At 34.5% G+C, this 19,144-nt stretch overlaps 3 protein-coding genes across 3 annotated transcripts; all 3 read left to right on the forward strand.

The window, feature by feature from the left end:
* Window positions 7,967–9,986, forward strand: LOC109225954 (importin subunit beta-3-like). The gene is made up of 3 exons (XM_019390761.1): window positions 7,967–9,328; window positions 9,622–9,825; window positions 9,888–9,986. The coding sequence occupies exons 1-3, from the start codon at window positions 7,967–7,969 to the stop codon at window positions 9,984–9,986; spliced, it is 1,665 nt and encodes a 554-aa protein (XP_019246306.1).
* Window positions 10,588–13,298, forward strand: LOC109225955. Its single transcript, XM_019390762.1, has 11 exons — window positions 10,588–10,698; window positions 10,817–10,891; window positions 10,988–11,118; window positions 11,280–11,382; window positions 11,467–11,533; window positions 11,641–11,816; window positions 11,922–11,978; window positions 12,064–12,201; window positions 12,287–12,379; window positions 12,452–12,537; window positions 13,046–13,298. Exons 1-11 carry the CDS (start codon window positions 10,588–10,590, stop codon window positions 13,050–13,052), a joined length of 1,044 nt encoding a protein of 347 aa, XP_019246307.1. The 3' UTR covers window positions 13,053–13,298.
* LOC109225956 lies at window positions 15,726–16,735 on the forward strand. The gene is made up of 2 exons (XM_019390763.1): window positions 15,726–16,003; window positions 16,090–16,735. Exons 1-2 carry the CDS (start codon window positions 15,726–15,728, stop codon window positions 16,733–16,735), a joined length of 924 nt encoding a protein of 307 aa, XP_019246308.1.

Genomic DNA, 19,144 nt, shown 5'->3' on the forward strand with positions numbered 1-19,144 from the left:
AGAGAATGTCGTGATCTGTTAAATTGATACGCTTGAAAAACAGGGAAGGAAGGAAGATCTTTAGCGTGATTCTCGGATAGAAGAATCATTCCTTACGTGTATCTCTAATTTTGGGCTACTTTTGGTAAGTGTCTAATTTTGGGCTAGAGGTTGGTAAGTTTGTATTTAAATTGGCTATTTATGTACTTTTCCCTTAAAATTAGTCATCAATTTTCATTTAGACATCTCAACAAAAATTGTTATCTATTAGATACCTAAGTGTATACAAAATGTACCTATTGAATACAACAAGCTCGGTCCAATAAAAAATAAATGAGAAAATGACCCTCTATAGCCCCTCAAAATTTTAATAGCCCATATTTTTATTATTGACCCGAAATATCCTTCCGGCCATAACATATTCCATCTAGAGAAATTTTCATAAAGCACTATCTTTTAGTAGTAATTAGCCATCTATAGATACCATTTGCTATATTACGGATTATAGATACCTTTTCTGTGGTTATAAGATGTATTTGATGTATTTAAGCTATTGTATTCATGAATACAATAGCAAAAATAGGCGTGAATCAGGGAAGTCCAGCTAATCAGTTGTTGTATTCGAATGTATTCGACTGTATTCATGGAGTGAAACCGTCACGCCCCGAACCTGGGCCTGGACGTAACACGGCACTCGGTGCCTGACTACATGTGACCAAGCGAACCAACTGGCTGGCTGAATCAACATGTGATATCATAAGATGCTGAATGCGGAAGATAAACTAACACATGCTGATATACTGAAAGTCTGGATGATATAAATCAAAGTGCGAAAATACTAATACAATTCTGAAACATCTTTATAGCCAACATAGCTTAATATGAAAAGCCTGAGACTCTGTCTAACTGTTACTCTAGTCTATGAAGCCTCTAATGAAATACTAAAAACACTGACTGTCTGTAAATACTGAAAGACCGTAAAGTAATGATAATGCCCCGAAAGAACTGGGGATCACCAAACAGCTGGTACGAGAATCCAAGCGCTCTGAATCATCAACCTGTAAATCATTGCCTGCATCGTGAGATGCAGGCCCCAGGCAAAAGGGACGTCAGTACATTTGAATTGCACTGGTATGTAAAGCAACTGAAAGAAAGAATTATAAATGCTGAAACTGAACCTAAGCTGATAACTGAGAATTGATAATTGATAACTGAAATGATAACTATTGAAACTGAAACTGAAATGATAACTAATAACTGATAACTGATAACTGATAACTAATATATATATATATATATATATATATATATATATATGCACAAGCTGCGGCCTCAGGCCCAAAGATGCATAAAGCATAAACTGCAGCCTCAGGCTCAAATACAAGTGTTCAACATTCAGGAACTGAGAATTTAACTGAAATACATGATGCTGAAATATTGAATCATACTGAGTTACATGATACTTGAATGCTGAATCACACTGAGTTACATAATACTGTATAGGACTGGACTGAGACATGTATTCTTGAACTGATTATGAACACTGAAACTTTAACTGTTTATGACATACTGAGTAAGCTATACTGAGACTCAGGGACATCAAACCCAAGTCTATATTGAATACGAACTGAGCTCACAACATTCAGAATGAAAGTCATGAACGAGTTATGAAGCTAGAGAATAAAAGTTCTACAACTATTCAAGGAATTAGGCTAAACTATATTTCTGAGACAATTAGTAACGTGGGAAAAGGAACATAATGTAGGGAGAATTATTAACATTCCCAAACATAGAGAGTTAGCCTCACATACCTTAACTTCCTGCTCTTGAGCGTAATACAACGTTTGTCAACCCTTTCAACTTTAATATATAGCAATACAAGTCAAAGGGATTCCATATTAGCTATGATGCTCATGTTTTGGTCGCTTAAGCATTTTATCAAACACTTGGTGAAAATAAAGTTTTATAGTCCTTATTAATGGTGTCTCTACACCCAACAACCCATTCTCTTGTTCCTAGATAAATTCTAAAGTCTCAAATGATTATAATCAACATTATTCTTCATCACCCATAAGGTAAACAACACCCTTAACCAATAATCAACAATCAACACCCCAACCCTATAATCGTTCATGCTTTTCTATCAAACCCATCAACTCATATCTCATGAACTAGGGTTTATAATCATTAAACAAATGCTAGAATCAATTAGAGGGTGAAGACATTACCTTTTTGAAGTTCAAACCCTTTGAATTCGAGTTCTTGGCTTCCTTCTCTCAACAATGATGTCCCAATCGAATATCCAATGATGTGGAGAGTTTACACATGCTAATAAGATATTGGGAAACTGAAATTAACTTAGAATCACCATTAGAACTTACCTTGGGTGGTGGAAGGACCCTTAAGGAGTTAGGTTTTTTAGAGTTCCCCTTTATAGAGCAAGTTTTAATGTTTTGGGGTTGTGGGGGACGAAATATAGCTTTAAAAGACCCCCCACGAGCGCGCCCGCGCACCTGAAGACCTGCTCGCGCTACTGACCGCGCAAAACGGCAGTAACACTGCCTCAAAATTAGCGCGGTCGCGCTAGGGGCGCGCTACAGGGCGCGCAGATCGCATACTATTCTGTAAAACGTGCATAATTTTTTGTACAGAGATCCGTTCGGGCTCCATAATATATCGTTGGAAAGATATTTCAAAGGCTTACAACTTTCGTGCTTTGAGGTTTCCCAAATTCCTTAAAATTTTTCACTAAACCCTGTTGGAAGACAGACCTTCTGCAAACTTAATCGATTTTGTCAAATCTTATGCACCTCACTTTCCATCTTGATTTTGAAACAACTATTTTACCCATAATCATCCCGATGGGATTTCACATGTCCAAAATATAACCTTACTACTCCTTTAACTTATTCATACCTAAGTCGAATTTACGGGGTGTTACAGAAACATGAGATTACAGCTGGACAGATTATTGTATTCAACTGTATTCGACTATATTCATGGCGTGAAATAGGATATTACACTTTTTTTTTAAAACGGAAAGTAAATCAATTAACATAATAGACTCCTAATATAACTCAACAAACTCAATTATAACACACAAATTGTGTATCTTCAGTTATAAAAAAAATTCTCAACCAAAAAATATCCCAAAAACATAGCAATCTTTAGAGAAATTATATAATACATCTGAATACATAAATTATATTAAGTAAAAAAATATATGAATACATTCATGGCATATAGCGAGACAGTGAATACAATGAAATACATAGAATACAACGGGATACATTGAAATACAATGGAAAAAAGAGAGTGAATACAATGAAATGCATGGAATACAACGAGATCATTGAATTACAATGAAAAAAAAGACAATGAATACAATGAAATACATGAAAATACATTGAAATATATTAACAGAAAATAAGTTGCTTAGCCCCAAACTCCGTCGTCTTTGTTCAAGAACAAACCCTAATTTCCGGCGAATCCGCCGTAGCAACGTTTGAAGGTACAACACGCGACGCCTTTGAGATTTGAAGGTACAACACGCGTCATCTTATTTTCATTACCTGCTTTTAGTGGTTTGGTTAGGGATTTGATTTGCTTTTAGTGACCTTAACAGAGAAATCTCCTTTCTTGATCTCGTGCCCTCTAACATTGGCAGCAACCAACAGATGAAGAATGAACAAAGGGATAAACAGATTAACCTTTGAATACATAGTAAACTCAAGTGGTTTTGAAACTTCAGAGAGAGTGTATTGATGACAGAGAAATCGCAATTCAAATATTCGGTGAGAGGAATTTTGAGATTGAGCATCGTATTTTCAGAGAATGGGGGAAGAGAATGGGATGTATCAAACTAGAGAGAGAAAGAAAATAGTATAACTGGATAGCGTATTTAGTGGCTTAGGGCTAGGAGGTAACCAAAATTAAATATTTTGCTATAAACCTTAAAAGGTATCTATAGAATATAATTTTTTAAATGGTATTTATTTAAAATAAATAAGGTGGTAACCTTTACTATAGGAGGTAAAAATTCCTTCCATCTAATAGCCCAAAATGCCTATTTTGTATATTTTGTATAGTTACAATCTATTTTGCATAGTAACAGCCTAATTAGTATATTTTTTATATAGTGACAGCCTTTTTTGTATATATTTTGTATAGTGACATCTATTTTGTATATCTTTTGTATAGTGATAGTTTTTTTTGTATATATTTTATATAGTGATATCTATTTTGTATATTTTTGTATAGTAACAGCCTATTATGTATAGTGACATCTATTTTGTATATTTTTGTGCAATGACAATCTTTTTTGTATAGTGACATTTATTTTGTATATTTTTTGTATAGTGACAGTCTTTTTTGTATATATTTTGTATCGTGACATCTATTATATATACATATTTTTTTTGTATAGTGACAGTCCTTTTGTATAATTTTTTGTATAGTGACAATGTATTTGTATATTTTTTTTTATAGTGACAGTCTTTTTTGTATATTGAATTACTATACGTTTGTAAAATCAGTCATTACATAATTGATGTGATGCATCTTACTGTGATTTTTAATTATTTATTGTCTGTTAGTGTATCTAGGAATTGTAACAAATGGAGTATACTCCACGAATCCTATGTTTTGGACTTACGTAGTATTATACAAATAAAATTTCAAGTTTCTGAAGAAAAAAACAAAAAAAAGGAGTATACTCCACAATTCTTAAAAGGAAAGATGCAAAACAAGCAAAAACAGAAAATTGATTTTTTTTTGGCAACTGAAAAATTTTCATTATCAATGGAGTAATGTATAGTAAAACGCCCTGCCATGTATAGCGAATTTTTTTTCTCTTCTCTGTAACCATATCTTGACTAAAAATAAAATCTATTAAGTGCATGTAATATCAATCTTACTACAAGAACTATCAAATTGAGAAAGTAAAAACTTATATTTATAATGGGTTATGATAATTGTTGGATGGTGTAGATCGACGCAACAAAGAGGCAGAATGAAAAAGATTAGGGTGGGTTAGCGAATGTTTTGTTGTAGCCAATGCAATAAGTTTTTATTTATAACTTGCAAGCAAATATAATGGGCTAGTGGTTGTCTTAAGTTAGTGCGGAAGAAATCCATGAGAGGAAAACTACTTTTTTTAAAAAACAGGCTTACTTAGTTCAACAAAAAGTCTACGACCAATTAATTTTGTCAGAACCTCAAAATAAATCAATGACATTTAAACGCGACTGTCAACAGCAATGCGACCAATTAAAGAAGTCCATATCTGTTAAAAAAAGCACCTCAGATTATAAGTGTAATAAGAACTTTTTAAAAACAAGATTTACTAATACCATCGAATTGTCCCAGCGAACTGATGCAGGAGTGTGCACGTAGATTTTTATCACTTAATTATAGTTAACTAATACATTATCACTCTGTCTAGATAAATTACTTAATTATTATATGTTGAGATGAGAGTATATATTAGCTATGTGATTAATTAGTCATAAATTTTATGTGCAAACAACCATCTATGATTTGCTATTAACACTAGATAGCTAAGTAAACCAAGTGCATTATGACGGGAGAAATTTAAAAATAACCAGATTTACAAGTGGTCGTTCAAAAATAGCCAGTTTCAAAAGTAATCGAAATCTAGCCACTTTTCATGTAAAGATAAATCTAAGCGAAAATACTATTCAAAACCCGGAAAATACGCCAGTATATTATGCTGGAGTTCCAGCATAAGTATACTTGAACTCCAGCATATTATACTGGAGTTCCAGGATAAGTATGCTGGAACTCCAGCATAATATGATGGAGTTCCAGCATAAGTACACTAGATCTCCCGCATAATATATTGGAGTTCCATCAAAGTATACCGGTCCAGTATAATATGCTGGAAGTTCATACACAAGTGCTCGAATCTCCAGTATATTATGCTGGAACTTTCCGTGTGTTGGAGTTCCAGCATAATATGCTGGAAGTTCATACACATGTGCACCGAACTCCAGTATATTATGCTGGACCGGTCTCTGTTGCAGCAAAATAGTGGTTATTTTTCATTGACTTGATAAACGCTGGCTATTTTTGAATGACCAGTCCAAAAACTAGCTAGACCGTGCTATTTTTACCATTACGACGTTACTCTTGTCAACTTTTTTTGGGGGGAGTTGTCAAGTCCTTATAAAGTACTTAAGGTGACGTTTGTCTCACATAAAGTTGAACAAAACTTTCAATATTTTTTTTAATCAAACATCATTAGAAATTATCTTTTTCAATTGTTGTAAAATTCAAAATTTCAAAATAAGCACACCTAATTAAGAGGATGTTTGGATTGCCTTTTAAGCTGGTCAAATCAGTTTTTAAGCTTTTTTTTAGTTTTTTTCAGTGTTTGGCAAGGTTAAAAAGTGCTTAAAATAAGTTAAAAACTGCTTGAAACAAATCAAAAATAATAAGCTGGGCAACCCCAACTTTACTGCTTTTCGACTTAAATTTCTGATGAGAAATCACTTTTTTAAGCCAATCCAAACGAACTCTAAACTTTGACATAGTATTATACTTTTATATATTTAATTGGGACATTTTAGAGAGGTATATATAGATACACTCCTCTTATCTTATTACTATTATTTTTTTCCTTGAGTCGTAGACAATTCCAGCACCATAGTTGAAAGAGAACCAACAACAACATAGCCACTATATATAATCTCATACGTGGGGTCTGGAAAAAGCAGTGTGTACACAAACTTTATTCTTACCTGGCAAGGTAGAGAGACTGTTTCTGATAGACCCTCGGCTCAAGAAAAGATAAAAAGAGAGAGAAGGGAAGAAGAAAGAAATAATTGGGAGACAAAGGACGATAAGGAAAAGGAAAAAAAGACGACACCAACAATAACAAAAAAAAAAAAAAAAACAAGTAAAAGAGAAAGTAGCATCAAATAGTAACAAAATGAAAAGTAGGATACAATAAGCAAATACTAGAGGTCAAAGAATACGAAAAAAAAACAAAAGAGCTACTAATACTACTAAAAAAAGAGACCAATAAACCCACCCTTTATAATTGCCGCTCCTTAAAGAAACAACATAAAGTTATGAAAATAGTGAACTGCTATCATTATTATTTACTACTAATATTTTGACTTTATAATAATACAATCATCTTACTCCCAAAGTTGTACTGCCGAATTACACTAGATAAACATAAAGTAAACTGCGTCATAAATATGAAAAACATTTATCTAAATTAGCTGAATAAACTAAATTCTGAAATTGAACTCTTGTTCTTACTGTCCATCTCGCAACAAAAATACGTTGATCTCAAGAAATTAAAAGGACCAAAAAAAGAAAAAAAAGAGCATAATGCTTCCATCTCTAATCGTTCTCATTGCATATACAAGGAATTACAGAATACAAGCTTTGGAATAAGAAATACTTTCAGGGTAATAAAATTTAAATATATATAGAATTTCGCATAAAGTGATAAAATATTTGAAAATCAATAATCACATAACCAATGCATTGTTTGCTTAACAATATTAAATAATATATACATGCATACATGCATTATGCAAAAATCTCTTTATTACTTTATGTAAGACACAGTATAAAATACTCCTAAATAAGAATATGAGTATTAGTTGTGCGAGGAAAAAAATAAGTACTCCCTACATAATATTTTCATATATTATCACATAATAATCCCTAAATTATATATTGTTCCTCACATAACAACCCATTCATTAGTATTCACTACATAAATAAGTTATGCATTATAATTTTAATTAGTATATTAACCAAACAACACCAAAAGAATTTGAAATTTACAATAAATAAAATAAAAGAACCTCTCCTGTCTTTATTCCACGTAGGCAGGTAAAGGCCGTTAATAACCGCCAAATGAGTAAACGGCTATAACTGAATATATTTAATTCCGCCAAAATCCCTTCTCTTTACACTTCACTCTCTTCTCTGTTTCTCTGCAACAATGGCTTCTCCTCCGAATTCCAAAATTGACAAACTCCTTCCTGTAAAATCAGATATTCTTCCAAAAAGAAACGACAAGCTCCGCCCTGTAATGGCTGATGACGATAACAAGCCCCGGAAGAAAGCCAGAGCTCCTCGAAATTTCAAAAAAGACGCTCTTCGAATCCAAGCCAGAGACATTCTTGGTTCTCCAAATCATGACGCAATAGAAACACTCATTGCTAAATTAACATCATCTACTGAAACAGGTTTATCAGAAGCCGAAAACTTGTACAATTTCTTAATTCGTGAATACCCAAATGCATTGTCTTTGAAAATTTCAAAGGTTTTACTTCACTCTCTGACTCGCCCTAAAATCAAATCCAAATCTGCATCTCTTCTTCAGAATCTGCTCGATTCGCCTAGTCATTATGAGAGTGTATGGAATTCCATCTCCCCCATGATCAAAACCGATCTTAAAATCGCGTTTCTTGAAATTCTTAGACATGAAAATTCCAGTAGAATTTGTAAGCCAATCTGGAAGACAGTATCTGCGGTACTCAACTGTATCATTACCAAGAAACAAGGCGAGTGGCCGGGTATGTTCAGTTGCTTTTACGAGCGTTTACATTCGGGTCCATCGTTCGTTCAAGATTTTGCCCTTATGTTCTTTTTGAAGTTGCCAATGAGTCTACGTACACAATTGGAACCTTATGTTAACTATCTCTATTTAGACTTCTTGGATAAGCTTAATTCTTGTAATGGAATGAGAAAAGTTTTAGCCTTGGCTGCTTCAATTCATCTTGTTGGACAAATGTCTAGTGATTATTATTTTCTGTTAAATGGTCTATTGATGCCAATGGTAAAAGGGTTATTGAGTTTTCTCATTAATGATAATGAGGAGGAGTATGCGCATGAAATTCTAAGGAAATTAGTCGAGTTAGTATGGGTTGAGCCAAGATTTTTCGAGTCAAATTTGGATGAAGTGTTTGATACTATGGTTACCATTGCTGAGAATAATCAATTCGGAGAAGATACAAGATATCCTGCTGTAGAAATGATGAGTGTTTTTGATGATAACGTGATAAAACGGGTACATAAAAAGATCCTAACAAAGCTGTTTTCTGTGTTGGTTGAGATGATTTCGCGTATTGAGGATGAACCAATGGGTGATGTAGACTATGTGAATGGTTTATGTTTGGGAACTTCGCGGAATTATCTTCTTGGAGTAACTTTTATGTATAGGATTTCAATGGCAACAGGTGATCAAATCCGTATGCCTGATTTACTCAAGGAATTACCAACTCTTATATCTGCACCAGAATGGCAGAAACGATATGCAGCAGTTACAATCATTGGTGTCATTGCAAAAGGATGTGCAAAGGTATATGCAAAGCATATACACATATACATTTCATATAAGTACGTGTGTGCGTGTGTGTGTTTGTGCGTATGCAGTATATGTATATGATAGGATAGTTGGTTTGGACAATGAATGTTTATTTATTTTTTTCCCCGAAAAATCCTGGTTATGTCAATGAAAATTACAGAAGTTTTTCATGCTTTATATTGTTAGAGTGATTGAACCTCTTGGTTAGAAGTTGCAAGACCTATTCTTTCTAAGTTGTGACTCCATTTTTACCTAAAGAACCGTTGGTATTCTTTTATTACTCTCAGGCGATGAGGGATCATCTTTCTGAAGTGATGAATATGGTCCTGAAATCAATACTAGATTCTTCTCCCCATGTTCGTCTTGCTGCTATTGGAACAGTAAAAGCTTTGAGTTTAGAACTGTCTCCGGATCTGCAAGATAAACACGGTCACATGCTTATTACTTCGCTATATTTGGCACTTGCAGATGACCACTATCCCCACAGACAGGTGAGGAAGACTAATCTATGCTAATAGCCAAATTCAAATATTGAATGGTTTTTCCTTGTCAGTATCATTTTGACATGGAAGCAACTACGACAGGGTTTTGTTCGTCTACTTTAAGTCGTAATTCTGATGAAATTTTGCTACAATCATCCTCCTTATTATGAACTCTCTTATTGTTTTATGACAATAAATCAATTTTTGTAGGCTGTTGCTGCTTCGGCAATGAATTATCTTTGTGAGGGTTGCAGTTCATGCATTTTAGAACCTTACTTGGACACAATTGTGAGCAAATTACTTGCCCTCGTCCAGGTAGACAGTTTATTGCAAAAAATATGCTCCTATATTTGACTTTAGACAGTTTATAGTGTATTGGACTATGATTTTAATGAATGAAAAGTACTGTTCCATTACACCGATAACTTTGAATTAGATCAGCATAAAGGTTTCTAGGAAAAAGATATACCATTTTGTGCTAATTTGAAGGTGTTTACCATTTTGTATTTGCTTTTGTTTAACATGATCAGTTCACTTATCTAGTCTTTGCTTCCCGTTAGAGCCCAACTCCTGTGCTGCAAGCCGAGGCCTTAAACACTCTAGCATCGGTTGCAAGATCATCAAAGGTCCATCTTGATAGAAACTCTGACTTAGTTTTTCCTTGGTGATTCCGATTTGATGGTGGTGTCTGACAAGCTTTTTTGACAGGATCTCTTCGCTAAATGCTATGATCTGGTCATCACTTACCTAAAGAAGTTTTTAGCTGATGATATGATTTGGCCATCGGTTGCAAGTAAATCGTTGCAAGACAGTGCTGTTGAGTGCATTTGGACAGTTGCAACGGTTGTTGGAAAGGATATATTTAAGAAAGATGCTAAAGAGGTGATTTTTCTCTGTTACTTCTTTTACAAGCACTCGAATCTGTAGTATTTAAGGTGTATTGACGTAATTACAGTTTGCCTCTATAACTAATTTTTTTGAGAACTTTCATGTATGTAAGGTCATGGCGCTTCTCTTGTCTGTGCGATGGTACTTAGCAGAGGATGATCATAGTTTGAAAGTCACCCTTCTACGAGTACGTATGATCCAAACCATTTGAAGAAAATGAAGTTTACTTAATTTGCTTGTACCAAAGTGCTCCAATATAATGTGTTCTTTATTTATGTGGAAGGCATGGGAGCAGCTTCTTACTTGTCTCGGATCTGGCTTTTATCCATATGTGAAAGATCTTATGCCTAATTTGCTCCAGTCTGCTAGACTTGGCTTTAGAGATGAAGAAATTGACAAAACAGTTGATTGGAGGTTTGTTTCTTCTCTATATACTTTTAGTTTTCTAATGATAGCCAATAGATTTTGCACAAACTTTACTGAGTAATGTTATATATACTTAAGTTGGCAACTAGAATAGGTAATCAGCTAGAATACATTTTGGCTTTCTACTAACACACTGCAGTTCTCTACAGTGCCAGAGAACATGTTATTCTGACGGAGAAACTTATGGCATGTAAAGTTTTATTTCGCTTAACTAGTAAGTTCAAAGAAAAGATCTTTCCATGGATCGATCAGGTTGGTTTTGAAGCTATGGTTTTTGTCATTCTGCATATGACTTTCTTATTCAAATGTGACATTATTTAAACGTTATTTGCGCAGATTTCTGACATATTGATACCACTTGTGATATTTCATGATGGTGATATTAGAAACATAGCTGTTTCAGGTATCTGCTTTACTTGAAAAAGCTGTTTCCTATTATTTCATTCTCCCTTTTCTTTGATTTTATCTGTTGTTTTTCCCTTCTAATATGATGACTTATTGTTGTCCAAGCCATGCCGAAGTTGTTGCTTTCAGCAAAACTTTCTATTAAGAAGAAAGAAGCAATTTGGAGGTTACCTAATTGTTGTCCAAGTCATTCCCAAGTTGTTGCTTTCAACCTTACAAATTCCTATCTGAATAAACTGGTGCGCCGCGTTGTACCATCCCTACTGGAAGCTTTGAATAAGGTAACCTACAATATTTATTCTATTCGAACATGATATCACAGTTTATACCATTTTTCTCTTTCTGTTTGTTGTTTTCAGTGACCATGAGTTACATTTTATATGCAGGAAACCGATGGTGAAATATCTGCAAACATATTGAAATCATTAAGTAAATGCATCAAGGTTGGTCATGTCCTCAACCGAGGCAATTTCATATACTATCATTTCTTTCTCTGGTGGTTAAATTCTTCTCTCGTCTCGTCTACAGATTGCTGGAGCATTTCTTAGCGAAAAGAAGATTGAGCGGATAGCTAATGCGATAATACAGGTGCTGAAAGCAACATCAAGAAAACATTTCTCAGAGGAGGAAAATGCGACTGAACTGGAAATAGAAATCATCAAACAGGTCTGTAGGAAGCATGACCTCCGAATACTAGTGATAGAATTTTCCTGTATTTCTGTAGCTTTGTTAAGACATTTTTTTGGTACAGGTTGTAAACTACTTCAGCATATTGATCAAGATATATAAGGAAAGATCCTGGACTTTCGTGGACGAACTCTTGGAATGGATAAACGATATGCTGGTAAGTTCTCTTCCACAAGAAAAACTTTGGGATCTTAAGTTTTTGTCATAACTTGATATGATCTTCATGCAGGGAAATGACGCGACAACAAAAGAGAAGCAAATCTCACTCTTAACCTCTAATGAAGTCTCTCAGAAATGTAAAGGAGCTGCTCTTAGGTAACTTGCTTGATCCTGATTAAATGGAAACAAACATTCTTCGCGTCTGTGTATTAACATATTTTTGAAATAGGTATTCTCGTAAACATCTTCCATTGATATGAATATATCAGAATGAATATTTCTTCAGTAGCTTAAATCAGGGCAGCATGAATTAGAAGAAACGCACAATTTTATATTTATTTCTCATCTTTATCTATTCGCCTTACGAATAAAATACAAATTCAACCATAGCTTATTAATAACTAAGTCACATACATTTGCATGTGACTTATTTTTATGGCTGTTACAGCCTTTACTTTCTTCATCTGTTGGTTACATATATTCTGGTTCAAATCTATTTTACCAATGTCTAAACTATTCATATTCCAAGTTCTCTAACATTTACAGAAGTATAAGCATGTACTCTTATTTGCTATAGATGTCTTATGTACTGCATTCAATTGATTTTCATTCAGGATTAGTAGTTCAGCAGTTTATGATTTTCTAACTGAATTATATTTAGCAGGTTCTAAGAGACACCGAGAATCTGGCACCGAATGATGGAATTCAAGAATCGTATATCCCCTAAACATCTCGCGGTGCAGCTCTTTTCTTCATTCTCCTTTCCTGAGGTTCAACTCTATCTGCTTTGGCGACACCAACATCAGCAGCTGTTGTGTAATATCATAAGTCTAGCATTTGTTGCTCTTCTATATGTTCAAACGAAAATGTAAAACTGTAGAAGCCTGGATTGCTGGTTTAAAAGTGTTAATCAATGACTTAATGTAATGCCATACATGCTCTAACTTCAAGTAACAAAGACATTTAGCAGTCACAAGCCTAGAGCTAGAAGCAGAAAAATGAACTTCTTCTCCTTTTTTGGAACTGGTTCCATTCTAATTCAATTCTTAGTTATTCGTCAGACATCAAAACATGCAATTTACAGAAGTTGCATCAGCAGAAACACACCTAACATTAACATGTTTGTACACTTAATTATTATATTTGTTCAAACATCATTAACGAGATCATCAATGATTTTCGAACAAATATTATGTTCAAACTTTTCTTGAATCAGCATGGAGTTCAAGAAAGAAAAAAGTCTTTTAAAACTTGTGATCTCAAAAGCTTAAGGAACAAAAGATTTGTAGGGCACGACGTTTGTATAGCTAGAAAAAGCTTCTAATGAAGGGTAAAATGGAAAGTTTAAAGTTGAATTGTTTCTAAATATTACTAATAAGAAAAGAGTGTCATATAAATTGAAACAGAGGGAATAATATTATTCATCAAACCATTGTTACAAGTGACATTCGAAATGTCCATAATTAGCCTTTTTTTCTGAAAGGCACACATAGTTATCCAAGAACAGATTGGACAGGAATGTAAAATTCAATTGTAGCAATAGCATAAAACTGGCAAGTTCCAACCTTATATTCTAGAAGCCTATGCTGATTTGAATTACCAAAAACAGTAAGAACTAAGGAGTAGTTGAGCATATTTTTTTGTTGATAGTTCGTACCGGGTGTGAGGCTAGTCTGATAAGGTTTTGTTTTTGACTGCTAGTGGTTTATGTTATGTTCACACTATTCTTCCGTTTTTCATAGTACCAGTTATTGTTATTGCTTTTCACCTACTTTCTGGTTCTTATGATGCTGCTATTATTTCTATGGTATCTGTTGATGTTACTGATATATTATCTCTTTTCGCTTTTCTGAGCCAAGGGTCTATCGGAAACAACCTCTCTACTCTCTCAGGATAGGGGTAAGGGTACACACTATCATTCCCAGACCCCACGTGTGAGATGTTATTGTTGTTGTTGTAGTAAGGACCCAGTCCGGTAATTAACCTTATAAATTAGAAGAAAGGCACAATGTTTACCTATATAAGATTGAAATACAATTCTTCTAAGGAAGCTTAATACTAAGTCACTAAGTTAGGCAGGGGTTAAGGCTGCAGGTCCTAATCCTTGATTTCTTAATCTTGAGAGAGCTTATTTCTTAATATTCTTGATCACTAGTTCAAGATAATAAACATCTTGATCTGGTGGATTTGATTCTAAACAAATGTTGATATGATTAAGGGCTTCATCAATGTGTTTGATGAGATCTTTGAACAAGCCGTCGCAGACTTCCTTAATCGCTAATTTAAGATTATCAGCAGCAGCTTTTATCTTATAGTTAAGATATTGGTAATCAGCCACAAAAAAACCTGCTTCTGTCATTCGTGCCAAATCATAGTCCGATTGAAGAGAGTCTTCAAGATCTTCATGATCAGCCAAGGATATTTGAGGAATGAATGTGAATTTTAGGAAACTGCATATAAGGAGGGAAGTGGCACTAAAGAGGCACCATTTTAATTTGGTTTCTTTCTCTTTAGGATGTTATATTTATTTTATACTATTCGCCTTAAGAATAAATGCATCGTATAATAATACCAATGCAACCATAGCTTATTAATAACTTTTTCAGTTACAAAATATGTCCATTGAACAATACATTTGCATGTAACTTATTTTTGTGGCTTTTAACGGCCTTTACTTTCTTCATCTGTTGGTTACAGATATGTTTTGTATTTGTCAGGTTCTAAGAGACACAGAGAATCTGGCAACAGAGGAAACCAAGCACCGAATGGTGGAATTCAAGAATGTTATATCCTCTATGCATCTCGTGTTAAGATGAAACCCCATAATAATTTGAAAGAAGAAGAAGCAGAAACGAAGAAGATGAAAGAGATTTCATCTTTTACAGAAATGAAGAAGAAGACGGGGTTCAGACATAGCAAAAGGACTTCGGAGTCTTCTAGATAAATATTTTTTTCTATCCATTTTATTTTGATCCATTTTATTTTGCTCATTTCAGTTTACACGTGTACAGATCTCAGCCCTTGAAGCCTTTTAATAAGAGCCATTGATATGGCAAATCTGGCTATACAGATAAGGGTGTGAGAGCACATGTTAGGGAATAATTTAGTTTTTCTGTTATAGCATTAGACAATAGGAATTGAACAAGTGTACAGTATTAATTTCATTTTACATTTTCTTTTAGCTAGATTCCTTGTATAAAGAGAAACAAGCTGCTGTGAATACATCATCAGAAAATTTCTACAATTTTATTCTCCAATTTTTACATGGTATCAGAGCTATACTAGCTCGATCCTTCAACTTTCCAGATTCAATCATCTTCTTCTTCTTCTTCTAATCTTCATCCATGACTGGAGCAGAAGCTACCCCAACCATCACTGCTACTGGTTCAACCAGTCAAATGAAAAACCTTGACTCTAATCATCCCTATTTCCTTCACTCTTCAGATTCACCTGGGATGAGTCTTGTCAATGTGCCCTTTGATGGGAGAGGTTCCCGGGTTGGAGGAGATCCATTCTCATTGCTCTTTCAGCCAAGAAAAAACTTGGCTTCATCGATGGGATTTGTGAAGAACCTAAGCCTGACTCAGGAGATCATCCTCTGTGGAGCAGAGCTAATGATATGGTGACTTCATGGTTGCTCAATTCTCTGTCAAAAGATATAGGAGACAGTGTCATCTATTCCAAAACAGCAAGAAATTTATGGAACAGTCTAGAACATAGATTTGGCCAATCAAATGGGGCCAAACTATACCAATTACAAAAGGAAATTTCAACATCAGTTCAAGGAAATAACAACATTTCAAGCTACTTCACTACACCCAAAAAACTATGGGATGAAATGGACTCTCTAAGCTCTCATCTAAATTGCTCCTGTGATTGTGCATGTGGTAGAAAGGCTAAAGTGGCTAAGTTTCTAGAGGATCAAAGGATCCTGCAATTTCTCATGGGGCTCAATGATGTATATGCTCAGGCTAGAGGAAACATTCTCATCATGAGTCCACTCCCTAGCATGGATTTTTCCTATTCATTGCTCTTACAAGATGAAAACCAGAGAGAGGTTTTTGTGAATATGGTCAGTCCTCAACTCAACTCAGATGCATCTTCATTTATGGTTGCTGGACAAGGAAAGGGTGGTCTAAGGTACAACAATCAAGGACAAAGGGGAGGGAATCCTTCTACAAAATCTGGAAACAATCAGCAGCAAAAGAGCAAAGCTAAGAAGGCAAAATACAATCCAAATGTCAGTTGCACTCATTGCATGAGAACAGGACATGTTAGGGCAGATTGCTACAGGCTAATTGGATTCCCAGATATAGGGGTGTTCATGATTCGGTTTGGATCGATTTTTTATTAAAAAGAAACCAAACCAAGTAAGTCGGTTTTTCAAATATTAGAACCAAACCAAACCAATTAAGTCGATTTTTTCTCGATTCGGTTTATGTCGGATTTTGTCGGTTTTTCGGTTTTTTCTGTTATTTGTCAGTTTTTTCTTAAATATAAGACATACACTACCAAATACATATTTCGGCGACCACATTTTCAACGTAGCACTATCAAATCAATTGCCCTTTGAGAAATCTATTATTTACCAAGATATATTGATGATAATTGAATCAAATAGTGATGAATAATTTAAGGACTCAACTAAAAATATATTATTTTTAACACAAAATGGATTCTTACACTTAACAAAAGAAAACTACCAATCAAACTAGAATGTAAAGATAAAGAACTATACTAAAAATGCAAACTATTAACATTTACCATAAAAATTTTGAAACTTTATATAAAAATATACATATATATATATGTGTGTAATAATAAATTTGAAATAGCTACTCCTATAGTCGGTTTGGTTTAGTTTTTTCAGTTTTTTCTGATTAAAACCAAAACCAAACCAAATTTGATTGGTTTTTAAAATTCAAAATCAAAACCAAACCAAACCAAAAAGTATTAGTTTTTTTGGTTGGTTTGGTTTGGTTTTCGGTTTGGTTTGGTTTTTCGGGTTTTTATGAACACCCCTACCCAGATAATTTTCAGTTTACCAAAAACAACAATTATCAGCCCACAACAAAAAAGAATGCAGCAATAGGAGGACAGGAGAATGAAACCAACTCAAATCCTAACAATGAAGGAGTAGTAGGAAGCCAGAATCAATCCTTTAGCAGAGAACATATTTCAGAACTAGTTAATATAATCAGACGGGTTCAAGTTGGTAATGCAGCAAAATACAGGATCTGAAATCAATGCAAATGCAGTTGCTGGTACTATTCTTAAGTATTCAGGAACATGTTTGGCAGTGTTTAACACTAAAACTTGGATCATTGATTCAGGGGCATCTGAACATATGTGTTTTGACTCAAGCTCTTTTTTAGAATTGTCTCCTCTTCCTATACCTGTTCATATTAGCTTGCCTAACTCTTTCCAGTTATATGTCACACACATAGGAAGAGTTCCATTCAAAATGACATGATTCTTGAGAGGGTTCTTTATGTTCCATCTTTTAAGTATACTTTCTGTTCATAAGTTGTGCATCCAGTTCAAATGTTCTCTTAATTTGACATCTAGTGGGTGTGTATTGCAGGTCCCTTTAGTGAGGAGGGGAAAGCTTTTGGTGAAATAAGAGGAGGATTGTACCTGCTGAATCCTATTTCCATTAGTGCAGAACCTACTGTTTCTAGTCAAAATGCATTTTCAATTCCAAAAGGAAATCATTCCAGTTCCATTCCTAGTACTGTTTCTAGTCTAAGGCCTGTGTCTATGAATGTAATTTCTGATGTAATCCAATGGCATGCTAGATTGGGCCATTTACCTTTTGAAGTAATGAAATCTTTCAAGTTCATTTCTTTTCCTTCCTCTTTTGATCATGTGTGTGATGTTTGTCATCAAGCTAAACAGACTAGACTACATTTTCCCACAAGCCAAATCAAGACAAATGGGATATTTGATCTTATACACATTGATACATGGGGTCCTTTCAAGTCTAACACTTATAATGGTTATAAATATTTTCTAACTGTTGTAGATGATTTTAGTAGAGGGACATGGACCTTTCTGCTAAGTTCAAAAGCAAATGCATTCACAGTCCTAAAATCATTCTTTGCCATGACAGAAAGACAGTTCAATGTGAAAGTGAAGAAGGTGAGATCTGATAATGCCTTAGAATTGGGAAGGGGAACACAACAATCTGATTTTCTGCTTTCACAAGAGATCCTACATGAAACTTCTTGTGTGGGGACACCCCAACAGAATGGAATAGTTGAGAGGAAGCATAAGCATTTACTAGAGGTGGCAAGGGGATTGTTCTTTCAATCTAGAGTTCCCATACAATACTGGGGAGAGTGCATCCTAACTGCAACCTACCTAATTAACAGGTTCCCCTCCAAAGTTCTTAAGGGTAAGACTCCCTATCACATTTTGTTTGGTAGACCACCTGTGTATGACAATCTAAAGGTCTTTGGATGCTTGTGCTATGCTTTTACTCTAGCCCACAACAGAAGCAAATTTGATCCTAGAGCACAGACATGTGTTTTCCTGGGATATTCACCACATCAAAAAGGTTACAAACTTCTAGGATTACAGACAAAAACTATATTTGTGTCTAGAGATGTGAAGTTCTATGAAAATCATTTTCCTTTTGTCAGCACACCTATAACACAACCTCATCAGGTGTTCCCTCAAACTTCACCTATCTCAGACAACACTTCTCCTGATTCCATGCCCTTATCACCTTCATCTACCTTACCATCTACTTCATCCTCCT

This window comes from Nicotiana attenuata, chromosome 5, assembly GCF_001879085.1.
Source record: "Nicotiana attenuata strain UT chromosome 5, NIATTr2, whole genome shotgun sequence".
NCBI lineage: Eukaryota > Viridiplantae > Streptophyta > Magnoliopsida > Solanales > Solanaceae > Nicotiana > Nicotiana attenuata.

What these genes read in the sequence shown, in the direction of transcription:
- LOC109225954 (XM_019390761.1), top strand. Translation starts at nt 7,967, where the DNA reads ATGGCTTCTCCTCCGAATTCCAAAATTGACAAACTCCTTCCTGTAAAA. An exon ending in TTGCAAAAGGATGTGCAAAG is followed by an intron (nt 9,329 to 9,621) that starts GTATATGCAAAG and finishes TATTACTCTCAG; the next exon opens with GCGATGAGGGATCATCTTTC. An exon ending in ACCACTATCCCCACAGACAG is followed by an intron (nt 9,826 to 9,887) that starts GTGAGGAAGACT and finishes TTTCCTTGTCAG; the next exon opens with TATCATTTTGACATGGAAGC.
- LOC109225955 (XM_019390762.1), top strand. Translation starts at nt 10,588, where the DNA reads ATGATTTGGCCATCGGTTGCAAGTAAATCGTTGCAAGACAGTGCTGTT. An exon ending in TGAAAGTCACCCTTCTACGA is followed by an intron (nt 10,892 to 10,987) that starts GTACGTATGATC and finishes TTTATGTGGAAG; the next exon opens with GCATGGGAGCAGCTTCTTAC. An exon ending in GACAAAACAGTTGATTGGAG is followed by an intron (nt 11,119 to 11,279) that starts GTTTGTTTCTTC and finishes AGTTCTCTACAG; the next exon opens with TGCCAGAGAACATGTTATTC.
- LOC109225956 (XM_019390763.1), top strand. Translation starts at nt 15,726, where the DNA reads ATGACTGGAGCAGAAGCTACCCCAACCATCACTGCTACTGGTTCAACC. An exon ending in GGAGCAGAGCTAATGATATG is followed by an intron (nt 16,004 to 16,089) that starts GTGACTTCATGG and finishes TTTATGGAACAG; the next exon opens with TCTAGAACATAGATTTGGCC.